A 23,578-nucleotide genomic window follows, 5' to 3' on the forward strand; every position below is an offset into this window, starting at 1 on the left:
TAATCTAGATGCCGAATAGCACACTCTTGTAATCACGCAGAATCACACCCACACTCTCCGTCCCCCCAAGGCCCACCTCGCTCGCAACCGCGCTAATATACCGCGGCGGCGTCACATCGTACAACAGCTGGACGACCTTGAGTCGCGGCTCTGCACTGCATTCTGCGCGCGTGAGCAGCTTGCTCTTGCTTTGCGCCGAGTCGTCTTCCTGAGAGAGCAGGTCCGAGCAGTTACCCGCCTCGTTCACCACGAAGCTGTCCAGCTGAATCCGGTCGCTGAACTTGTACGTCTCGCAGCAGATAATCACAGGGATGTGGTACCCATGTGCGAGCATTGCACACATTGCCGTGCCTGCACGCGCATACGGCGCGCCGTTCGAGAGCAGGGACGAGGTGCCGAGAAGGAGCAGGTTGACCCGGGGGATGAGCGTACTGAGCGAGGAAAGCAGGCCGTACGTGGTAGGTATGCCAGCCCCGATCAACCGCTCCGCAAGCTCCCTGCCTTCAAACAATGGGCGCGAGTCGATGACAATCACCTCGAACTTGACTCCATTGCGGTGTGCTTGGAGAAGCGTGCCTTCGATCACCGACGAGCGTGCGTATGCCATCACCACGTCACCGTCGTGAATCTTGGCTGCGGCATGCGTCTGGATCACTTTAGCTGCATAGATGATGCGGTCGCGGATAAAATGCTCAATGCGGTCCAGCAGATGCTCCTTCGCCTCGGCTTCGCCGAGGTTCGAGTCCACGACACTGATTTCGTATTTCAGGAAGCGGACCGCATGACCCGTGCTAGTATTCATCGGGCGCGACTCGACAATGTGGCCGACTTGCTGCGAGACACGCGTGAGCAAATCGCGGCTCAGCACCGCGCCTTGGGGCGTGCGATAGTCGCGGATCACTGCGCCCAGCGCGCGCAGGACGGCAATTGCGCGTTTGTTTGCGCCGCGCACGTTGAATGTCGCCAGCTGGTGGCACAAGCTGAGCACTTCGGGGTGGATGGTTGCGCGCGCGGACGCAGCATTCCAGCTGAATGCATTCAGCTGCGCGCTGCGGGGGAGAACAACGTTGCCAAAGAGCGACGCATCGCCAAGGACACCCACGTTGGAGAGGTCCTTGTCCAGCGATGCCTGAGGTACTAAGTGTGCTGCGGTGCTTTTGGCCGGCGCGGCCTCGCTCATGTTTTTTGCTCGGGGTGCGGCGTCCTTGGGTTTTTGCTCGGGTTTTGCGTGGCTAATCGCCGCACCGTCTTGCTGCGCTTTCGCCGCAGCGCGGCGCTCACGCTTAAGCTCTTTTGCGGCCTTTTTGTCTTTTACCGCTTGCGGTTCCTTCGGCATGGGTGCATCCGCGGGCGGCGCAACGGCCCCAGCGGGCGGCTCCGACATGCTGGTAAAGGGGAGAAGGGGTGGAGCGGGCCTAAAGGATAACGACGAGTCGTTTACAATCAACTCTTACGACACATCGCGCTGATATACATAATACGCTTGCTATTCTACGGTGCTAAAATGTAGCGCAATGCCCATGCCGCGCCATGCGCAGTGAAGCGCGGATGCCAGGCCTGTTACAGCACTAGCACGCCTCAAAGCTTTAAGCGGCACATTGGGACTAGCGCTCCCGCTGCAGCATTTTGCAAACGAGATCCATACTCTGGGACCCTACCAGGAATCGAGACGGTGCTGGGAGTTGCCTCCTAACCGGTCGAGCAGAATGGGTCCTGGCGAAGGGAAAAAAACGCGCGCGGCCGTGGCTCCGGCTTGCACGTGATCCCTTGGCTTGCACCGTCATGGCGTCAGCGGCACAGGATGCGGATGCGGATGCCGCACCGAAAGCGGTGGTTAAGAATGTAGACATGGAAGAAGAGATGCAACAGTGCATCGTTGAACTGTGTGCCGCAGCAATGGTCAAATTTGCTGTCGAGAAAGATATGGCTGCGTTTGTCAAGCGCGGCTTGGACGAGAAATACGCCCCGACATGGCACGTCATTATCGGAAAGAGTTTCGGCAGCTACGTGACACACGGTACGTGGGATTGCTACTAATATACAGAGTCGAAGTATTTCATATACTTTTGTACGTCGCACCCTCGCTAACCACAGACATGGGCGAGATCGCGTTTTTGATTTGGCGCGCCTAGTGGGCCCCGACCCACTGCTCCAATTCCAGCCATCCACCGCCCACACGAACGTGAACATAGCGCGGCTCTACTGCGCGCGCATCCGTGGGATTGTGCATTTTTAGCAGCCGGCATGCTACCGTCTTGGAAAAGAGGATGTAGCGATGGCATTCGTCGCCGGGTGCCCCGTCAACGCGCTCGACAGGTACATTGTACGCATTGCACACGCGTGCAACTCCGATATCGAGTGCATCGTGTCTCTGAGGCACGTACGCCTCAAACGCGCGCCGCGTGCGTGGGAGCGACGCGAGCGATGCACACGACGCGTAGCGTCGCACCTCCGAGTGTCTTGGGCGCAGTGCGTTTGATGGGGTACGTACACGCTCTGTGGTGCCCGCGCGCAAAGCGGGCTCTGGCGTATGCATCGAGCGCCGCGGGAGCATCGAGCCGCGCCGTCGGAGCACGGGCGCGGGCGCGCCCGTGCTTTTTGGTGTGCGCGGCGGAGAATCGCGCTGGACAGACGGCGTAAAGTTTGTCGGCAAGCGCGGCGCAGAGCCAGGCATCGCCGGCAATGGCGGCATGTTGCTCCAGCGCAAAGGGCCGCTTGCTGCGCGCCGCGGCGGCGTCTGCAGCGGCGTCGGGATTGGTGCCGCTTGCGTGTGCTCTGCCAGTTTGTCGAGTTCTGTAGCACTTAATGCATGCTGGAGTATTCCCCAGCGCGTCCATACATTGTCGAGATACGTGCGGATCTCGGGGCAAACGCGAGACGCACGCCCAGCACTCGATTCCAACACGCCGAGAAGCTGGCGGGAGGCCGGCACGTAATGTGCGCGCTGCGCCTCAAATGCCGCGCGCGCCTCGCTTGCTGTCTCGTTGCGCAGCGCGGCAAGCGCCGCTTCGAGAGTGTCCATAAGCATGTGTGCTTGGCAGTACGCATTGTACAGGCCAAGGAGCAGACGGCCGTCCTGGAGCGAGGCGACTGCGGTGTCTGCATCGAGGCGGATCGGCGTCCACACATCCAACAAACGCTGCCGCTCTTTTTCGAGCACGGGATCGGCGTGTGCTTCCACCGCCTCGCATACGCGGCACTGTGCATGCTTGACCGCACTCGCGAGCTGCACGCCTGCATTGTCAAGCGCTGCGGCCGTGGGCGTGTGATGGTGGGCGTGCCTTGCACTGCCGTTCGCACCATCTTGCACTGTAGCCCACAGCTTGGCAATGTCTTGTCGCATTTCTTCTATAACAAAAAGCGCATCCTTCACAGCGTCGAGCGATGCATACGCGTGGACTACACTTTCCCAACCCGCCGCATCGATCGGCGTATGCGCCGTCATGCCAGTCTGTGTCGGAGAGGCCAGTGTTGTTGTGCCTCCACTTGAAACACCGCCGTTTCTCGCACGTGCCATGCATTCGGTCAGCGCGCGTCTACGGCGTGCCATGCTACGGGACGCTGGGTATAGGACGCAATGTGCGGAGCGTGGGATAGGCTCACAAGATGCCGTATCGTCGGGCGCCCATGGGGGCAGTTCCAAGGCTGCTCGATCTCGCCCATGTGGTGCACGACCAAGCGCATTTGCCTGGCATCCAACGCCGAACCGACCATGATGCTCTTGCGGCACGCGCGCGAAGCAAACATGTCGCGCACTTTCGAGCACCGCGCATGGCGTGGCGAGTCGCGCAGCTTTGCAATGAGCTCCTCAAAATCGTGCACGTCAAATACAATGTCTTTGCTGATCGGTTTCGTGAGCAGATGGACGCGTGCGCCGGGCGGTGCGTCCTGGTCAATGCGCACGGCGAATCCATTGCGCTGCAGCCATGCCTCGTACTCTGCGGCAATAAGCTCGTCTGTGGGCGCCAGCTCGAGGAGCTGAGGAAGCAGCAGGGGCTGGCTCTGGATCTGCGTGCTGGCTTGGAGTCGCTCGTAGTTGTATTTCTCGTCGGCGGCGTGCTGGTCGATGATGAACAAATCATCCATCGCGGTGGATGCAGTGTGCTGGAGTCTGCGTGCAATAATAAAACCAAGGTTGAACTGCCCGACGATCTGCATCGCGCCAAAATCCTTTTTTTGGATCACACGTTCGAGCGCGTGGGCTGCAGTGTCCATGTCGCGCTCCGAAAAGCCGGCGTGGTCGAGGGCTGTGGAGGGTAGTGTGGGGTGAAGGGACGAGGTGCGGGTGCGTGCTTGAATACGCAGGGCAAGGTCGTGCATGTCGAGTGTGAGGGTATGTTGTGGTGGCCGAATGGAGGCTGCGTGGTCTGTGATGGGGGGAGAGCTGCGATCGGAAATAAAGTTGGCTTCATGGCCGCTGCAGTTCGAAATGAGGTCTGCGGCCGGTGTTCCCTCCAATTCCATCTCCGACTCCGCATACGTAATATCCATAGGAGGCGCAGTGTGACTTGGACGTGTATTTTCGCGCTTCGCAATGCATACCCTTTCCTCGTACTCAAGCTCCGATGCCTCCGTGCTAGAGGGCGACATAGACGAGTCCCGCGTTCGGTGCGCTTCATGCTGCTGCATAGGCTGCCGACGCTCGGATACGCGCTCATTCTCCATGTCCACACGCGACGCTTGCGTATCCATGTGCGACGCTTGCGCTGCGTTCTGTGCGTCATGCGCGGTGCAGGGTACTTCTGTTTCCTTGCCCATCTCCTTCTCCTGTGCATCCTGCAGCGCAACATACGTATCCACCGCACGCTGGAATTCGGTACGCATCGTCGAAGCTTCAGCGGCCGGCGGCGCGTCCGCCGCCTCCGTGTCCGCAGGCACGGACGCTTCGGAGGACGCCCGTTCCTCCATTCGCGCCGATTTGCGCGCTGCGTGTACGGGCGACGCGGTACGTTTGCGCGTGTCCTCGCCTGCATCGCCCCCTCTAAATGGCCCATGCACTTCCAAGACGCCCCGTGTCGGTGCGTACATCTCGTCCAAAGCCTCCCGCATCGCTTCCAGCAGCGCGCTTTGGTCGTGCAAATAGATTGTCCGCTTATCTGGGCTCACATTCACGTCGTATGCATGTGTATCGAGCACAACATCTGCAATAACACACGGATACTGCGTCGCATTGTACATCCTGTACACTTGGTTGCATATCTGTGCCATTCTGCCGGTGTCCCATGGGCGTCCATTGATGTAGAAGTACTGCCGGTCCCCACTGCTGCGCCCCGACCCAATGGTCGGCTTGGAAATGAAGCCTTTGATATGGACACGCTGCCCAGCCAGGTCCACGTCCAGGGCCATGGGCATCATGTGGGCCGTCGCGCGCGGCCCAAACAGCGCCGCGATGTTTGCCTGCAAGGAGGCCGAGCGCAGATTCAGCTGCGATACGCGTTTTCCACTCTGCAGCGTCACATACGATGCCCAGCGCACTCCTTTCGACACGAGTGCATAGGTCTGGAGCATCGCATACGTCTTGTTGTACTCGCGCTTGATGTTTTTTTCCAACTCGCGACGCCGCACCGGCAGCCGCGTCAGCAAGTCAGACACGCTCACCGTCGTTCCGCGCTGCCGCGCCATACGCTTCTCACTGCCCACCAGCTCCCCATTTTCGTTAAAGTCTAGCACGGTGCCCATCGGCGCGTCTTGGTCCGTCGCAGTGAGCACAGAGACGCTGCTTACAGAGCACAAGGAAGCGAGCGCCTCGCCGCGGAAACCAAACGTGGCGACACTGCCGAGGTCCTCGAATGACGCGATCTTGGATGTATGGTGCTTGCGCGCGAGAGATACATAGTCTGTACGCGCAATTCCACTGCCATTGTCCACCACCTCGATCCCTTCCAGTCCGTATTCTTTGAAGCGCACCTCGATGCTCGTCGCGCCAGCGTCCAGTGCATTTTCTACTAGCTCTTTTACTGCCGCACGCATATCAGGGACTACTTGTGCACCCGCAATCCGCAGTACATCGCTCCGAGCGAGTGGCACGATCGGCATGGTCGTGGCGCAAACACCGTGCGGGGCCGTGCGCGCTTAGCTAAGATTCACCACCATGGGCAGGGACCAAGCGGTGCTGCGCGTGCCGATGGAAGTGTGGGAGCGCATCCTACTTCTTCTTGATCCCGAAGAAGTGGTGCATGTGCGCCAGGTACGCTACCGCTATACTCACCGTAGGCGTCGCGCGCAATGTACCAAGCCGGGACATCGTTTTCCTTGTGGCGCTGCTTTGCCGCGCAGAATGCACAGTTTCCAATCCCCGCCGTGCCGCACGTCCCGATTGCACAGCAGGAGCGTGCGCTGGAGCACGCGGTCCTCAAGGCGCGGCACCTTACCAAATGCTGGGCGACGCCGGGCTGCATACCCCACCGCGCGATTCGTTTTCGCGCACATGTGCACCGCATCACCACGGTGAAAATCGTCATTGGCGACACGAGGCGCACGTCTACGGGGCGCATCGTCACTGACGCATGGCTGATTACGGGATCTGTGGATGGATACGTGCGTGTATGGGACGTGCAGAAAGCACTGCGTCTTGGAGGGCGCCTCGACGTCATGTCGGAATTTGTCGTGGACGAGGAGGCGGTGGACGATATGAGTACGTGCGATGAGGAGGACGCAAAGGAGGAGAGTGATCCGATGAAAGAGATCAAAAGACATTCCCGCACGATCCTCCTTGCTGAGGTCGATACGGGCGGCGATGTCACGTCTTTGGACGCACAGCTGCACGCAGACCGGCACGGCATGACGATTGCTGTGGGCTCGTACTATGTATGTACTTTACACGACTCACCACAGAGCTCCGCGGCGTGCCTCGTCTACGATTTGAACCTGCACGCAATGCCGCATGTGCTCGATCTGCGCGCGTCGCTGGACCCGCCGGAATGGTGCGGCACACAGTGCGTCTCGTTGCTCGAATCCAGCGTGGCTGTTGGGTCGTATTTAGGGAACGTCTACGTGCTGGATTGGAAAGCCGGCGAGCGTACCGTGATTGGGCGGCATGGTAGCGTAGCCGCATTGCGCCTTTTTCCACGCCATGTCTTGGCCGCGACGCGGCTCGGTGGTTTGGAAGTGTACGCAGTGCATGCTGCGTCTGCACCGCAGTCTGATACCCCCATTGCGCAGTATACCCTCTCGCCGCACGCATTGCTGAGCGTCTCGATTAGCGACTGCCGTCCGTGCATCTCAGCGGGGCTCATGCCGATGCCGGGGGAGAAGGAAGCGTCACTTGCGCCGCTCTCGATAGCCATCGTCGATCCTACCGGGCTCGTGCATGTTGTGCTGGATCCGTGCGAGTCGTGCGAGTTTCCCTACACCTTTCCGCCCCGGCTTGTTGCGCATTGCAATGTAGCGCACGAGCGCCTCATTGGCGCGTCGCTGGGCGCGTCGGGGAAGCGCGCTGTGCTTGCGACGAGTTTGGGCGGTTTGCCGCCCCAGTGTGCGATACGTGCATACACAAACAGCGACACGACCCTCGTTCCACTGCGACCGACGCCAGCGATGGTGATGCCGGGATTTGCGCGCGAGCGCTCGTCTGTGCCGCTGCGCCGCGCAGAGGCGGAGGATGGGCAAGCGGGTACGGCATCGCTTGCGGTGCAAGGCGCTTCAGCTGCACTTAGCCCCACGAGCGCAGCCAGTCCAAACTCGATTCGCGAGCGCACGCGGCGCAGTGGGCGCGTCGATTCTTTCTCTTCGTCGAGCACAAGCTCGGTGCCGAGTCCTTCGCCGCGCGTGGACATGCTCACCGAGTCAGTCATTGACGAGGCGCGCGGTCTTGTATGCCTTGCAAGCGTGCGTGGCGCCATATGGATAGCAGAGTACTGCATGTAGATGTAGCCAGCGTACGCCGCCGTATGTACCGAGGCGCACACCGGCTAGCGGACCTGGCCCTACCAAACAACCACAACCAACTTTGTACTATGAGCTACGCCTCGGTCTTGCGCAGATTCCGGTGTGGCTTGGGATCCACAACAGCGACGCGGTCAATCAATTTCCGCACGAGGGTGTCCATCTTGGTCGTGAACGCGCTTTGGACTTCGGCGACCTGCCGCTGCACGTCCTGATCAAGCGAAGCCTGCTGTGTCGTATTGTCGCCCTCGTTCTATTTTGTCAGCGCAACTGCGCACGCACCTGCTGCTTGAACTCGTCCAGCTCCTTCTCCCTCTTTGCTTTCAGCGCGGCGATATCCTTGTCGGCCTCGGACGTTGCATCCTTAAGTTTCTGTGTACGGTCTGTGTAAGCGCCCATCTTCACGTACATGCACGCGCTTTGTCCACAATCTTGGACGCCTCACGCTCTGCCTCCAGCAGCGTCTGTATGCCTTGCGACTTTTGCGCCTACGGTTAATCACCACCCACGCACCATCTCGTCGTCCGCTGGCGGCCACGCGCGGGCTCCAGCGACTGCCCGTTGCTTACTAAGCACCACGAGCACGTCACGCGCCGCTTGCTTTTGCGTCTTGCGTCGATGCACTCTCGGGGGTCGCAGCTGGACCCGATCCAGGCGCTCGCCGCGGGCCTCACGCAAGGAACCGGCGGCACGTATGATGTAGACTTGCGCACGCGTGATGGCGTGCACCAGCTTGCAGAAATTGTCGATCTTCTATTTGTAAAACGCATCGTCGGTGCAGATCTCCGTGAATCTTGTACGTGGACAAACATGCTCACCCTAGTATCCGTGCATGCACCGGCAGCCATCATGTTTTTGCTATCGGAACCGTCAAAACAGTATGCAAAACTCGCGTGCGAATGCTTTGCATCCGTGTACCCGCGCCTTTTTTTGCACGTGTGCAAAGACTGGTCCGCAGCGTCGCACCAGCTCTGGCAGGTCGTCACGGCCGTCAAGCAGCAGATCGCCGGATTGCTGGACGGACTGGCGCAAGGTGCAAGCATCGGTGCGGCAAAAGCGTGCCAGCGCGTCATCCTTGTACAGGCCAAGTCAGACGCTGATCCGCGCCTTGCGCAGCGCACCGAGCCAACGATTGCCATGCTCCCACTGCACCATCCATTCATGCGCGTGGCTGAGCTGGAGACAGAGGCCAGCCAGCTGTTCACCAAGCTCATCACGCTTCTCTTTACCGCTGCACACCCAAACACAGTCATGGCTGTCGTGCACGTACTCACCAAACTCGCCCGCGCGCGGCCCCAGCTTGGCAAGGTCGTGCTCGAGGCGTATGTGAGCTGGACCCCAGCTGCGCTAGGGTGTGCGCATGTGAATTTGCGCAGCGTGGAGAACACAATGCGTCTCGCCATGCTCCACTTTTTGCACCACGGCATCCCCGAGCCGCACGCCTCGCAGCTCCAGCAGGCGCTCGAGGCGCAGAAACGGCGCATGGATGCAGCCGCGCGCACATTTTATATGGCACAGCACGATTCGCGCAAGCGCGATGCATCACAGGCGACAGAGCCAAGCGCCAAGCGGACGCGCGCTGCGATGCCCAAAGGGCTTTCTGCTGCCGATCTTGCGCGGCTTCCTGTCAACCGCGTCGTGGATGCCATCATCGTAGGTCTACAGAGCGTTCCCGAGACGAGGCTGCGTGCGGCGATTGATGCGTACGTCCAAGGCACCGAAGGCGCCTCCAGTGCTCCTGTTGACCCGCTCAAAATGGACGTCGGCGACGACGAGCTTGCGCCGCTTGCTGAGAAAAACACGGGCGAGGAAGAAGAGAGTGTGGCACCGCTCGCAAGCCTCGAGCACTTTGTCCTTCCCTCGCCCGTCCCTCTCGAGCAGCGCGAGGCACACACGCTCATCATCGATTCCGTCTCGCGCATCTGCGAGCAAGGAAGTGCCCTTGCGCCGCGCCACGAGAAAATATCCGAGGCGCATGCCGCGCTCTGGATCAAGCTGTTGGTACGGCTTGCCACGCGCGGCCTGGACACCACAACGCATGCTACGTTTTCGCAGGAAACGCCGCCTGCGCTCATGGAGCAGGCTCAAAAAGTAAGGCAGCTGCTGTGCGATTTTATCGCGCACGACTTTGCGCAGCGGCTCTCGATTGCCGAGCAATGGCTTGTAGAAGAGTGGGCCTGCGATAGGCTGCGTCATAAACACGGCTTTTCTGGCAGCTACTATACGCAATGGCTGCATACACTCCTGGATACCCAGCTGCACGCACCGATCGATGAGCCTTCGTTGCGCGCCTTTTTTGCCGCGCTCCCAGAGCTCGACGATGCGCTGCTTGCAAAATTGGACGCACTGTGTGTAGACAAGGCTTCACTTCACGAGGGATTCGCCCTCTTGAGCACGATCGGTGCGCAGCGCCCGCCGCTCCGTGTCGCGGTGTGCGAAAAAGTTTTGCATCTCACACGGCATCATGACCGGCTCGTGCGCGGTAAAGCGATTCTAACCGCACGCACTTGGGTTGTGCAGCGTGGGCCGTTGACCGATATGGTGCTGGACTATGCAAAAGACTCTCTCGCGCAGCTCAAAGAGATTCACGAGCCGCGCGCAGACCACGCCGAAGGCGCAGACCACACCGATGAAAACCCAGCGCAGGACGAGGCGACAGCGGCGCTTGACGGTGCTCCTGCAGACACCGTTGCGCCCACCGAGTCCCTCGACCAAGACGTCCTGCGCCTCATGGAGCTGTCCCTTGTGCTCAGCGTGAAGCAGCCGTCCATCTTTGCCGAGGACGTCGCAGTATACCCACACGTCGCGCCTGCCGTTCAGGCTGCGATGAACAAGCACATTGCGCCTGTCGCACGCGCCGTAGGCCCAAACAGTGCGGCGCTCCTCGATGTGCTTCGAAACGCGCCGCCAGGCGCAGAAACGCTCGTGGACACGGCGGTTGGTATTTTGGTCGAAAAAGGCCATACCAAGGCGCTTGCCTCGCTCGTCCATGCTTTGGTCGAGTCGCGTGGCCTGTCGATCGAGTACCTTTTGCCGCTTGTGCCCTACCTGGACACGGCGCAGATCGTGGAAATTTTGCCGCGCGCCGTCGCGCTCTTGCGCGATCCCACCGACGAGAACAAGGCCAAGATCCGCTCTTTGTTCCGCATGCTGATCGCGCCGGCGCTTGATGGCCGCGATTCACTTGCGTCTGCTGCGCTATCTCCTGTAGAGCTCATGGTCCTATTGCATACACACGAGCAAGCGATTGGGCTCAAGGCCGCCGTCACTGCGACGCAGCTCTGTTTCGCGATGGACGACTTGTTCCGTGCGGATATCATGACTGCCGCGCTGAACAGGCTCGTCGAGGAGCCCACGCTGCCGGTCTTGTTTATGCGCACGACGATCATGTCGATCAAGACGTTCCGGTCCTTGACCAACTACGTCGCGACCAGCGTCCTGAACAAGCTTGTCGCCAAGCAGATCTGGAACGAGCCGCGCCTGTGGGATGGATTCGCGCTCTGTGCGAGCCTCACCGCACCCACAAGTTTCGGCGCATTGCTGCAGCTGCCCCACACGCAACTGCGGGATTTGATGAGCAAGCAGCCGTCCATGCGCGAGCCATTGCGCGACTATTTGATCTACAAGGCCGGCGGACCGACGCACCACGCGCCGCTCTTGGAAATGCTCGACCAAATTGCATAGTCTGTAGGAGTGTGCTAGCGGAAAAAGAATATACGCGGGTCATCATTGAGGGACAGGCACGGCTACTTCAAGTGCCAGTCGATCTTGTCGCCCCAGCCTTGCTCGGTAAGGCCGCGCGCAATTTGCTCCACGTCCTTGTCTCCCCGCCCGCTCAGGCTGACAACAACGTGCTGGTCGAACCGCATCGTCTTGGCCATTTCCAGCGCGTGGTAAATCGCGTGGCTGGATTCCAGCGCGGGAATGATGCCCTCGAGCTGCGTTAAATTCTTAAAGCCAAGGAGCGCCTGGTCGTCGGTCGCGACGACGTACTCAGCACGTTTCGAATCCTTGAGGTGCGCATGCTCGGGGCCGACGCCGGGGTAGTCGAGCCCTGCACTGACAGAATGCGTCTCGGTCACCTGGCCGTCCTTGTCCTGGAGCAGGTACGTGCGCACACCGTGCAGAACGCCGGGCGTGCCCCTGGTCAAGGTAGCGCTATGCTGTGTCGTGTCCAGACCGTGGCCGCCCGCCTCGACACCGACCAGACGCACCGAAGGGTCCTCGACAAATGCGGTGAAAATGCCAATGGCGTTGCTGCCGCCGCCGACACAAGCAACGACGGCATCGGGCAGCGCACCTGCCGCTTGCTGGAGCTGCTCTTTGGTCTCGTTACCAATAACCGCCTGCAAATCACGCACAAGGGAGGGGAACGGGTGCGGCCCAATCGCACTACCGACAAGGTAGTGTGTGTTGGCGAGGTTCGCGACCCAATCCCTGTTTGCCTCGTTGATGGCGTCTTTGAGGGTCCGGCTGCCAGATTCGACCGGGATCACTTTGCCACCGAGCATCTTGATGCGGAAGGCGTTGAGTGATTGGCGCCGCACATCTTCAGCGCCCATGTACACCACACACTCCAGGCCAAACTTGGCGCACGCTGTGGCGGTGGCTACACCGTGCTGCCCTGCGCCCGTCTCGCAAATGATGCGCGTTTTGCCGAGCCGCTTCGCAAGTAGCGCTTGCCCGATGGCATTGTTGATCTTGTGGCTGCCTGTGTGGTTCATATCCTCGCGCTTGAGCCAGATTTTGGCGCCGCCGGCATGCTCCGTAAGGCGCTCGGCAAAGTAGAGCTTGCTGGGGCGGCCAATGTAGCCATAGTAGCTTTTGAATTCGTCCCAGAACGCAGGATCGTTGCGCGCCGCTTCGTACGCGTTCGACAGCTCGACGTGACACTTGTGCAGCGACTCGGGAATGTACTGCCCGCCAAACTCGCCAAACCGCACAATGGACGGCACGACTGGCTCGACCGTCGCCGTGGTTTGGCGCTCAATTCTTTGGCGCTTGTGGCTGCGGGCAATGCCGCCTTGGCGCACGCCCGAGATGGCCTCGCAAAAGTCGCGTGCGGCAGCGGTGCGCGCCTCTGTCGTGGGATCGGCATCCTTAATTACCTGGACCAGCTTGCTCCCAATCACAACACCGTCCGCGACTTGGCCGACTTCGACAAAATGGTCGCGTGTGCTGACGCCAAACCCAACAGCGAGCGGCGCATCGGTGGCGGTGCGGATGGCCGAAATCATTTCTTCGAGCATCGCGTTCACGCTCGAGGTTGCGCCGGTCGTGCCCATCTTGCTCACGACGTAAATAAAGGAATCTGCAAGCGTCGCAAGGTAGCGCACGCGGTCGAGCTCGGTGGTGGGAGCGACCAAAGGGACAAACGCCATGCCGTGCTTGCGGCACGCGCTCAAAAATGAAGCACCCTCTTCAGGCGGAAGGTCAACAACAATAAATCCGTTCGCGCCCGCTTCTTTTGCGTCGCGCACCGCGCGCTCTTCGCCGTAGGCCATAATCGGGTTGTAGTAGCCCATGAACACGACTGGGACACGCAGGCCTTTCGAGCGGGCCTCGCGCACATAGTCCATGCACTCCTTGTATCCGATGCCTTGCTCAAGCGCCATCTTGTTGCTCGTTTGGATCACAGGCCCGTCCGCTTGGGGGTCCGAAAAGGGAACGCCGACTTCGATGACGTCGGCGCCACCTTGCTCCAGCGCAAACAGGAGATCGACGGTATCGTGTTTTGTGGGGAATCCCGCCGTGAGAAACGTGAGAAACGCGGCTTGGTTCTGCTCATTCTTGCGCAAGAATGTATCGCGGAGTAGCTGCGCCATGGTTGCAGAAAAGCCGCTGGAGCGTGGGCAACGGCGCTTCTTTGCTGACTAACGGGGCTTGCTGATGGACTTGCTCGTGGCGGGGAACGAGGTGAAGGGTGCGTCGCCCGCTCGCTGACGCCAGTGCTCGTGCATGCACTTGCATGTTTATATAGGTTCAACGACCACTGCTGGGTCAGCGCCGTGCGTGACGTAGACGACGGCCGCGTCCGTGTATGTTGCTGCCCGACTCACGCCAGCTGCAACTCTCGTCTGTAAACGCGTCGAGCTCCGCGTATGGCTTATTTGCATTTGACGAGGGATTCTTTGAGCATATATGGCTAAAGGGAAACTGTCGCGAGTGTCAACTGCACGTCAAGACGCTCCTTTCCTTACTGCGAATGCGCGGCGTGATGCATACGTGCGGCCTCGTGCTCGACGACGCGCGGCCAGGCAGGCTCGAGCTGAATATCCAGTGCGAGCATGGCGTGCAGAAGCGGCATAAACTCACATTCCAAGAGACTCCGGGCTTGTTCCCGTCGATCGACCCCAACCCGCCATTTTCCTTGCGCGTACGACCGACCTCGGCGCTGGAATGGATCGAGCACTTTTTGCATAGCGGCAAGCACGGGGAATGCACGCTTTTTTGCATGCCTGCCGCTTGTGTACTGAAAAGCACGCTTGCACACCCTGTAAGTACGCGCGAAGCGCCGCGAAGCGCGATCTACAGCGAGGTCCGACTTCCGCTGGACGAAATGCTTGCGTACAACATTGCACAGGATACTGCGATTGTGTTCTCCTTGTGGGAGTTCCGCGCAGCCGTTCATGTTGCCGAGCAGCTGAATACAGAAATGGAGCTTGCGTTCGGGCACGGCGGCGAGCCATTGTTCATTCGGCTCCATGTGCGCGGTACGATGCACGCCGAGTTTATTCTAGCTACGGCTGTTGCGGATGCAGAGTGGCCAGTCGCACCAGTGCATACTACAGAAATTATGCCGAAACGCGCGCATTCACCTGTGCCTACGGCGCTGCCGCAACGTGATGCAGTGCACAGCGACACGGAGGAGACGCTTTCGATCAAAGCAGAGCCCACACAAGGGATCCCGCTGACCCAGCTACTTGCTACAGTACAGCCAACTCCGCCGTCACAGGGAGGCAGCGCGGACGAACACCAACATCCCCTCCTTCCCAACTTGCCGCCCACCCAGCACCCCGCCCACGACACATTTCCGCCCTCCCAAGCGCCGCCGCCCGCAAAAAAGGTACGCCAACGCGCCCACTCACCTCCACGCAGTTTCGGCCGCTCTGGTAGGTTCGTTGCGAAAAACACCTCCACATTGTGGCGCGGGTGTCGGCAAAACATTGGCTTGGTCGTAGGTCTTTCTTAAGCAACCACCGTCCGACGGTTGGCTGTACATGCAGCATATGGCCTATGTTCCAGGTAGTGCGTATGCACAGTACATGTCCAAGCTAGCGTCCGATCCGCCGCGTGAGCAAGAAAATGCGGCGCCGATTTCGGGAGCTGGCGCGGCGAAGCAAACAAACACGGACCAGGGGCGCAGGAATTTCCCGGCGAGCCCAAGCAACGCGCCCCTGGCATCCAACATGGGCCCTGCATATGCCCAGCGGAATGCCCCTCTACACGGCACAGGCTCGTACGTAGCGCCTGTAGACGGCCCGCGGTACATTCCACTGACACCGCCGCCGGCCAGCGCGCCTGCGATGCGGCACGAATCGGCACAAGGCGTGTCGCAGCAGCCGTGGCGGCAGAATTTGTACGATGCCATGCCGACGAGTGCATCGCTTCCTCAATTTCCGTCGCAGAAGCGACGCTCTGTTGCACTGGAACCGCTACAGCTTGCCAATATGCGGCACGCGCAGAATATGACTGCCATGCAGCATGCGCGCTCACAGAGTGTGGATGCGCAAATGTTTGACGCTTCGCATACCCAGGGATCACGACAGCACCCACTCAAAGGCGCCACGCTGCATTTCGACGAGCAAGCTCCGCCAGCAACGCCACCGAAACCAGGCGTGATCGATCCGCGCATCCCTACCTCCATCTCGACACTCTCTCTTTTGAACGCGTCAGCCACAAGCCCCAGTCGTACTGCGCCGGGATCGCCAGACAGTGCACCTACAATGTCTGTGCCTGGCACGCCTACGCGGTACCGATCGCGCGATGGGAGCAAGGCTTCTTTCAAGAGCATGATTGGCGGTCTCGTCCACTCTATGAGTGATGTGTTTATCGTCCCACCAAAGAGGCCAGAAATTTCGACGCCTTACGATCCCGTGCATGTAACGCATGTGGGGTTCAATGCACTTACAGGCGAGTTTACTGGGCTTCCTGTCGGCTGGCAGCATCTTTTGCAGCAGTCGGGGATTTCCAAACAGGAGCAGGAACGGCATCCGCAGGCAGTGATGGATATCGTGCAGTTTTACCAAGACACTGCGCAGGATGGGTCGGGCGGTGAAAACGACGATGTGTGGACCAAGTTTGGCGCGAATATCACGCCAAAAGGTTCCCGAGAAGCGATGCAGGCTGCATGGGCTGAGGCTAATGCGCAGCAGGCGCAGGCGCAAGGGCAAGGGCAAGTGTCAGGACAGGTACCGGCACAGGTTCTTGTGCCGACGCAGGCACAGGCACCGGCACCGGCACCGGCCCAGGCACAGCGACCGCCTCTGCCACAAGTTCATGCACAAAGGCGGCCCCCACCCCAGCTAGAAACGCCAGCCCAGCCACCTGTCCAGCCACCCTCTTACCCCATTTTCCAGCAATCTTCCCACCCTCTCCCGCTTCCCCAAGAGACAAAAAAAGCGCTCACCTTGGCAGCATCTCCCCAGATCATACAAGACCCAGCGACGAGCCCCACCTCCTCTACATTCCGCCCCCCTGGCCTCTTGCAATCTGGCAAAGCCACCATGACGAAACCGACCGTTGAGGACGTTACGTCCCATACGTATAACCCTCCTTCGTCGCATTCTAGCGACACCGGCCCTACTGCCGCCGAACTTGTCCGCACCCAGTCGCAGCGCGCAGAAATCGGTGTGAAGCGTCTCGAAGAAGAAAAACGGCCACCGCTCGGCTCGAGCAACGGCGTTCCACGCCGCCGTGCGCGGCACAAAGTCAGCGACGAGCAAGTCATGGCGCGCCTGCAAGCGGTATGCCGCCCAGGTGACCCGACCGTGATGTTCAAGGAGCTGCTCAAGATCGGCCAAGGCGCATCCGGCGGTGTGTACACAGCGAAGTCCATCGGCTCTGAGCAGCTTGTCGCAATCAAGCAAATGGTCCTGGAGCAGCAGCCCAAGAAAGACTTGATTGTGAACGAAATCGAAGTGATGAAACAGTCGCGCCACCCCAACATTGTCAACTTCTTAAACGCATTCCTGCTCAAAGGCGAGTTGTGGGTCGTGATGGAGTACATGGAGGGCGGGCCACTCACCGATGTCGTCTTGCACAGTATTTTGTCCGACCGACAGATTGCCGCTGTCGCGCGCGAATGCCTCACTGGCCTGCAACATTTGCACGCCCACGGCGTCATTCACCGCGACATCAAGAGCGACAATGTGCTCATGAGCCTCCGCGGCGAGATCAAGCTAACTGATTTTGGTTTCTGTGCCCAGATCGGTCAAGCACATGCTAAGCGCGTTACCATGGTCGGCACGCCGTATTGGATGGCGCCAGAAGTGGTGACGCGAAAAGAGTACGACTCGCGCGTCGATATATGGAGCATGGGCATTCTGTGCATTGAGATGATTGAAGGCGAGCCGCCGTACCTGAACGAGAATCCACTACGTGCATTGTACTTAATTGCAACTACCGGAACGCCCAAACTGAACCAGCCAGAGAAACTCTCGGATACCCTTCGTAATTTCCTGAGCGTCTGCCTCGACGTCGATGCCGAACGCCGCCCTGATGCAACAAATTTACTCCAACACCCATTCCTGCAAAACCCGGACGATGTCCGCTCGCTTATCCCTCATATCCGCGCGGCACTCGACAACCGCGCGAAACGCTAGGACCGTAGAACGTGCACGTAGATGTCTATATCCTGTCCCTCCACATGCCACGTGGCTGTGCACCAACAGCGCATCCGCGTCTGTTTCCGGCACCGTACCAGTGCACACACACTGCACTTTGTTTCCAGTAAATACCGCACGACGCTGCGTCAGCTGAACGATATGGGAGATGCGCCGTACATAACTACCACGGGCAGTGTAAGTTTGATGCGGGAGAAGACTAACGTGTTTAGGGTGCCGCGGAGGCTTCCACCGCGCAGCTCTCAACAAGCATTGGCGCGGGCAATACCAGTAAAAAGAGCGGCGCATCCATCGCCTCTATCGTGGTAGATGACGCAACTATGCGTACATTATGCAATATGGACTGCGGCCTGCCGCTCATGCTGGAGCGATCCAAGCAGAGCATCGAGTCTGCACGGGATGCAGCAGCATTCTTCAAGAAACGCGCAGCGATTGAGGAGGAATATGCGCATGCCGTGCGCAAACTGGCCAAGCAACATGGCTCGCAGTACTCGATGCATGAGGCGCGCGCAGGCTCCTACGGGGAGAACTGGAAAAACATTTTGTCGGCGCAGGAAAACTTGAGCGAGAACCACTTCCGCTTTGCTACTAAACTGACCCAAATCAGCGACGACATTGCTGTAAATGTGCGCGATGCAGAGCGCTCGCGGCGCTCGAGTCGCGAAATGGGCCAGCGGTTCGAAAAGGGATTGGTCGACGCGGAGAGCAACACGGAGCGCGCGCGTTTGCGATTCGACCTTGCAGCCGAGGATTTGGAGCGTGTGCACCTGGTAAAGCAGGGCGATACGACTCGTGCGGCAGACATGTCGATTGGGCATGCGGCGAGCAAGCGCACGCTCGGCATGTCGTTCTCCAAGGGTGGGCTTTTCAAGAGCAAGAACCCGCAGCAGATATTGCGCCACGAAGAAGAGTTTACCATGAAGAAAAAGAGTGCGCATGAGGTGCTGCGCAGCGAGGCGGATGCTGCACAGATGCTGCGCCAGGAATATTTCCACCAGCACCTCCCTCAAATCATCCGGGCACTCAAAGACACGATCTCCGAGCTCGATACAGGCCTCCAGTTCCAGCTCGTCCGCTTTGCGTTTTTGTTTGAAAGCATTATCTTGGGCGACGGTATCATTATCAATCCGCTGAACGAAAACGCATCGACAAAGGGTCTGCGCGACGCTGCCGCGGATATCAATAATGTCAGCGACTTTAAAGACTTTATTCAGAGTTACGAACTTGCACAGGGGCAGGAATACAAGAGCCCTTCGCGGCTGAACCCGTACGACGAGTCCACCTTGTCGAGTCTCTTCTATCAAACCATGCTCTCTGGACCGTCGTCTCAAACAGCTCGCGCCGTCGCTAATACTCCAGCCGACGCACTTGTTCCGCACAACACTGCACGCCCCATTTTTGGCGAGGATCTCGTCAAGCAACTCATGCGCGACGGTGTCGATGTGCCGCCTATCTTGGAAATTTGCGCGGATGCTATCGAGCGTGTGGGGATTCAAAATACAGGCATCTACCGTCTTTCTGGAACCACATCGCGCGTCCAGAACCTCAAAGCAAAGTTTGATGCGGACTGGTCTGCGGTGAATTTAATGAGCGATGAGGCGCTCAGCGACATCAACATCGTCGCTGGGTGTCTCAAGCTCTGGTTTCGCGAGCTTCCGGAGCCGTTGCTTACCTACGATCTATACCCTGCATTTATTGAAGCCGCCAAGATTGAGAACGAATATTTGCGACAAATTCGGCTGCATGAGCAGGTAAACGAGCTGCCCGATGCAAATTACGCAACGCTGCGCTTCCTGATGGGGCACTTGGACCGTGTCCGCGCCTGCGAGGGCGTCAACCAAATGAGTGCGCACAACCTCGCCATCGTGTTTGGCCCAACACTGCTCAGCGCCCCACCGGATCAAATCCAGAGCGATGTGGGCAAGAATGGCGGGCCTGTGCAGCTGCAGGATATGAACTACCAGTGCATGGCGATCGAGACAATTCTGACCAAGTACCGCGATATTTTTGTAGATTGAGCGATGCTCTTTGTTAATTGTACACAGTCATGTTCAGTGTCTATAGAACAGACATGCTATGTATCAGGTTTTTTGGCGTGTTGCTCAGCGTTACACGCAAATGGATACAGCTAAACAAGTGATGCACTTAGTCAAAGAGACCAAAGCCCATGTCATCGTCAGACTCTTCCTTCTCCTCCGCCTTCTCTTCGGCGGCGGGAGCAGCGTCATTACCAGCGACGGCGGCGCCAGCAGCAGCGGCAGCAGGAGCAGCGCCTCCAGTGGGAACAGAGGCGAGCTTCTGACTGCCTTCGGCAATGATCTCGTTGATGTCCTTGCCCTCAAGCTCAGACACGAGTTTGTCAAGGCGCTCGTTATCAGCCTCGATACCGACAGACGAAAGGAGGGACCTGATGTCCTCGGCGGAGGGGTTCTCCTTGGCGAGGGAGAGGAGCAAGTAAGCGGCGATAAGCTTCATTTCAAATAGTCAATCAAAAGGGGTACCACAAATCCGCAATTACGCTTTGATCCAAAGGAAGACTTGAGGTCTGCCGTGTCAGCAACGTCTTCCAGCGTTGTACGTACTTCAAGGGGTGAGGAAGCAAGTCATCACGTTGCGCGCCCAATGCAAAAATGTATCACGTGACAATACTACCAAAACTACATGGGCACGTGATTGGAATGCGCAGGTCTTCACGCCGGGTGCCCATTCCTACTCTCCAACAAAGCTCGTAAAGATGTATGTATGCTAGCGGCCGCACTGTGTGCAGCGCGCATGAACGGAATACTGACTATCATAGGGACGAATACGACCCTGCTGCTGCGGCTGACATGAAAAAGAGGAGGACCTTCCGCAAGTTTTCCTACCGCGGTGTGGACCTTGACCAGCTTGTCGAGCTCCCCAACGAGAAGTTCGTCGAGCTCGTCAGCGCCCGTGCCCGCAGGCGCTTTAACCGCGGCTTGAAGCGTGGTCCTATGACTTTGATCAAGAAGCTGCGCAAGGCCAAGATGGAGGCTCCTCCGAACGAGAAGCCTACGATCGTCCGCACGCACCTGCGCAACATGATTGTTGTTCCCGAGATGATTGGCTCTGTCATTGGTGTGTACAACGGCAAGGTATGTATGCTGGGATGCTTTGTACGCACTTGATCTGTATCGAGTCATGCGCACAAAGCTTTCTTCCTTTACAAGCGCAGCTACTAACACCTGCAGGTTTTCACCACCGTTGAGATCAAGCCTGAGATGACTGGCCACTACCTCGGCGAGTTTGCCATTACCTACATTCCCACCCGTCACGGTAAGGGCAGTCTCGGCAAGGATGCGTACGTTCTTCCTCACAATCGCAACTGACCTCCAGGAGCCGCTTCATCCCTCTGTACTAAATTATACGGCACGAGGGCCATTTGATTGACACATGGGACTCTGCACAAGGTCCTAGCCTATACTCCATTCTAGGTAGAAAACGCCCAAGTTTCTCGCTTGTGTCGTCTGTGCTATTTCAAAAATAAAACATCTGCCACATGAATCGTGCATTTCTTAAACGCGTGCACTTGCCAACGGCAGCGCTCGCGCACAAAAGCGCCGTTCGCTTCTGTCCGAATCACGTGACAGACACGTCCACGCACCCTCCACCTGCTGCATGCGCCATGCAACACGCTCGGCATGTCCGAAAGCGCGCCGCACCCCAACTGCGTGTGGCTCACATTCTTGAAGCAGTGGCATGAAGATGCGCTTGCCAAAGGAAACAAGGCTGCGCTGGTTTACTTGAAGGCGTACCGCTCACTTTTTGCTGCGCCGCAAACTTTTGTGCATCCATGCGAGACGATTTGCCTTGCTGGAATCGGCGATTCCATTGCAAAGCGGCTCGAGAAAGCGTATGAGCAATGGTGCACAGAGCATGACCATACTATACCAGATCGACGTACGTTTGCACACCCACTTATATGCAGCTGTACAAGCCGCACGGACGACTCGCGCCGCTCCGCACGCCGCAAACGAAACCGGCGCGACACGCGCGCGAAAGAGTGCCAAAAAGGAGTATATACCTGCGCCGCGTTCCGGAGCGCATGGTATTTTAGTGGGTCTTTACAAGAAGGTTCTGGCCGAGCAATGCGATGAGGCGCCTGTAAGCAAGGCGGAGCTTATCTCGCTGGCCCAGCCGCACTGCGATAGTGATTATTCCATCTCCGGCGGTGGCAGCCGTTCCACTGTACCTGCAGCACTCACACACCGCGGAAGTAGTGGTCCCCCGAGCCAAACGTGGAATCCGCGCCGCTCGTTTGTGAGTGCGTGGAATGGGATGAAGACATTGATTGACAAGGCTTATGTATTCCGCGTTGGCAATCCGCCCGTGTTTTACCTGAGCGAGCAGGGCTTGTGTGTCGCGAAGGCGATTACTGAGCTGGAGGGCATTGTCGACCAAGATGCACTTCCCCTCCCAGCGCCCGAAGCGTTTGGTCTACGTGCGTCGCCCGAGCCGACAGAAACGCGCGGCGCTGCTCTGACAGAGTCGCCTCGCGCCTCGCAGGCGGCGCTGTTTCTACCTCAGAAACGACAACGTCGCTCTCCGCCACGCCACACACCGGCGTCCGACTCTGACGACGGTGATGCGTACGTGGTGGACTTGATCCAGTCTTCCCAGGAGAATGTGTACTGCGCAGAGTATAGCCACCGCGCTGGGCACAGTAGCGATCCGATCGTTCTTTCGCCATACCACCAGGGCGAGCCTGTGCGCATTAGCATTTCCCTGATTGACTCCTCGCCCATGATTTCGCGGCAGCATTGCAGCACTGCAGAGCTGCCCTCTTCGCCTGTGGTGCATACGGCGCGAGCGTCCAACAGTGGCGCTGAGACACTATCGTTGCCAATGTGCCATACTCTGCCTGCAAATTCGTATACCATCCACATGGTTATGGACCATCGCGAGGTTCGCCAGCGTTTTTCGCACGGCACTGAAGCGTCCCGTCGTGTCACGTTCAAGGATGCCATGGCCCAGCGTGGGATTACGTGCGATCTTCGCGCGCTCGAGCTGGGCGACATTATTTGGGTCGCGAAGCCGCGCGCGGATAATCCGTCGCATATTGCGCAGTTATGGTCATCCGTACAAGAAGTTGTGCTGGATGCTGTGGTAGAGCGGAAGCGCTTGGATGACCTCGCCTCTAGCATCTTTGACGGTCGTTGGCACGACCAAAAGCTGCGACTCCGTTTTTCTGGGATCGACAAGGTGTACTATTTGATCGAGGATATCGATGTGGCTAATTTGGTCCAGCGGCACGGTGCATCGATCCAAACGGCGCTGAGCAGCACGCAAATCATCGATGGTTTCCATGTGCACCGCACGGCAAATGGCGAAGGCACCGCCGACTTTTTGGCCAATTTGCACCGCGCGCTGGAGACGCTGTACAGCAGTACGCCGCTGCATGTCCTGCGCGATAGTGCGATTGATCGTGATCATTATAGCGAGATGCGTGCGTCGCTGCGCACGCAGTTTGTGCACGAGCGATTTCACACCTCTTTCCACACCTTCCAGGCGCTCAATGGCAAGACGAGCAGCAGCGGAACGCTGCAGGATACGTGGACGAGGATGCTACTGTGTATTCAGGGCCTCTCGTCTGAGAAAGCTGAGGAGATTGTGCGGCGCTGGCCGACGATGCACGCCTTGCTCCGCGACTACGCTGCACAAGAGGCGGCGACTGCGCCAGGAGAGCGTTCGCTTGTGTGCGAGCGTATGATAGCAAAAGCTGTCGATCCAAATACCCCACTTACGCGGCGCAGGATTGGATCGGTGCTCAGTGCGCGTATATACCAAATCTTGCGGTCCAACACGTTTGTAGAATAGCATGGAAAGGATTG

General features: G+C 58.7%; 11 protein-coding genes across 11 annotated transcripts; 5 read left to right on the top strand and 6 right to left on the bottom strand.

Annotated features, from left to right (window-relative positions):
- Window positions 1-4: 4 nt before the first annotated feature.
- Window positions 5-1,384, bottom strand: MVES1_002376 (uncharacterized protein; the record flags this gene model as incomplete). Its single annotated transcript, XM_056207206.1, has 1 exon — window positions 5-1,384. One exon carries the CDS (start codon window positions 1,382-1,384, stop codon window positions 5-7), a length of 1,380 nt encoding a protein of 459 aa, XP_056063181.1.
- A 744-nt stretch (window positions 1,385-2,128) lies between these two features.
- MVES1_002377 (uncharacterized protein) lies at window positions 2,129-3,445 on the bottom strand (the record flags this gene model as incomplete). Its single annotated transcript, XM_056207207.1, has 2 exons — window positions 2,129-3,249; window positions 3,301-3,445. 2 exons carry the CDS (start codon window positions 3,443-3,445, stop codon window positions 2,129-2,131), a joined length of 1,266 nt encoding a protein of 421 aa, XP_056063182.1.
- Window positions 3,446-3,525: 80 nt separating this feature from the next.
- PMS1 (ATP-binding mismatch repair protein) lies at window positions 3,526-6,036 on the bottom strand (the record flags this gene model as incomplete). The annotated part of the gene is made up of 1 exon (XM_056207208.1): window positions 3,526-6,036. One exon carries the CDS (start codon window positions 6,034-6,036, stop codon window positions 3,526-3,528), a length of 2,511 nt encoding a protein of 836 aa, XP_056063183.1.
- Window positions 6,037-6,091: 55 nt separating this feature from the next.
- MVES1_002379 (uncharacterized protein) lies at window positions 6,092-7,866 on the top strand (the record flags this gene model as incomplete). Its single annotated transcript, XM_056207209.1, has 2 exons — window positions 6,092-6,187; window positions 6,214-7,866. 2 exons carry the CDS (start codon window positions 6,092-6,094, stop codon window positions 7,864-7,866), a joined length of 1,749 nt encoding a protein of 582 aa, XP_056063184.1.
- Window positions 7,867-7,960: 94 nt separating this feature from the next.
- MVES1_002380 (triacylglycerol lipase) lies at window positions 7,961-8,400 on the bottom strand (the record flags this gene model as incomplete). Its single annotated transcript, XM_056207210.1, has 4 exons — window positions 7,961-8,137; window positions 8,167-8,267; window positions 8,294-8,372; window positions 8,398-8,400. The coding sequence occupies 4 exons, from the start codon at window positions 8,398-8,400 to the stop codon at window positions 7,961-7,963; spliced, it is 360 nt and encodes a 119-aa protein (XP_056063185.1).
- A 102-nt stretch (window positions 8,401-8,502) lies between these two features.
- On the top strand, window positions 8,503-11,568 carry MVES1_002381 (uncharacterized protein; the record flags this gene model as incomplete). The annotated part of the gene is made up of 2 exons (XM_056207211.1): window positions 8,503-8,680; window positions 8,708-11,568. 2 exons carry the CDS (start codon window positions 8,503-8,505, stop codon window positions 11,566-11,568), a joined length of 3,039 nt encoding a protein of 1,012 aa, XP_056063186.1.
- Window positions 11,569-11,630: 62 nt separating this feature from the next.
- Window positions 11,631-13,709, bottom strand: TRP1 (tryptophan synthase; the record flags this gene model as incomplete). Its single annotated transcript, XM_056207212.1, has 1 exon — window positions 11,631-13,709. One exon carries the CDS (start codon window positions 13,707-13,709, stop codon window positions 11,631-11,633), a length of 2,079 nt encoding a protein of 692 aa, XP_056063187.1.
- A 64-nt stretch (window positions 13,710-13,773) lies between these two features.
- Window positions 13,774-17,708, top strand: MVES1_002383 (non-specific serine/threonine protein kinase; the record flags this gene model as incomplete). The annotated part of the gene is made up of 4 exons (XM_056207213.1): window positions 13,774-13,807; window positions 13,834-13,922; window positions 13,949-14,950; window positions 15,066-17,708. 4 exons carry the CDS (start codon window positions 13,774-13,776, stop codon window positions 17,706-17,708), a joined length of 3,768 nt encoding a protein of 1,255 aa, XP_056063188.1.
- A 359-nt stretch (window positions 17,709-18,067) lies between these two features.
- RGD1 (Rho GTPase-activating protein) lies at window positions 18,068-19,747 on the top strand (the record flags this gene model as incomplete). The annotated part of the gene is made up of 1 exon (XM_056207214.1): window positions 18,068-19,747. One exon carries the CDS (start codon window positions 18,068-18,070, stop codon window positions 19,745-19,747), a length of 1,680 nt encoding a protein of 559 aa, XP_056063189.1.
- Window positions 19,748-19,874: 127 nt separating this feature from the next.
- On the bottom strand, window positions 19,875-20,204 carry 60S (60s acidic ribosomal protein P2; the record flags this gene model as incomplete). Its single annotated transcript, XM_056207215.1, has 1 exon — window positions 19,875-20,204. The coding sequence occupies one exon, from the start codon at window positions 20,202-20,204 to the stop codon at window positions 19,875-19,877; it is 330 nt and encodes a 109-aa protein (XP_056063190.1).
- A 353-nt stretch (window positions 20,205-20,557) lies between these two features.
- Window positions 20,558-23,564, top strand: MUS81 (Crossover junction endonuclease mus81; the record flags this gene model as incomplete). The annotated part of the gene is made up of 4 exons (XM_056207216.1): window positions 20,558-20,842; window positions 20,939-21,048; window positions 21,400-21,647; window positions 21,805-23,564. 4 exons carry the CDS (start codon window positions 20,558-20,560, stop codon window positions 23,562-23,564), a joined length of 2,403 nt encoding a protein of 800 aa, XP_056063191.1.
- Window positions 23,565-23,578: the final 14 nt, after the last annotated feature.

The sequence above is a fragment of the Malassezia vespertilionis genome, chromosome 4, assembly GCF_029542925.1.
Source record: "Malassezia vespertilionis chromosome 4, complete sequence".
In the NCBI taxonomy this organism is placed as follows: Eukaryota; Fungi; Basidiomycota; class Malasseziomycetes; order Malasseziales; family Malasseziaceae; genus Malassezia; species Malassezia vespertilionis.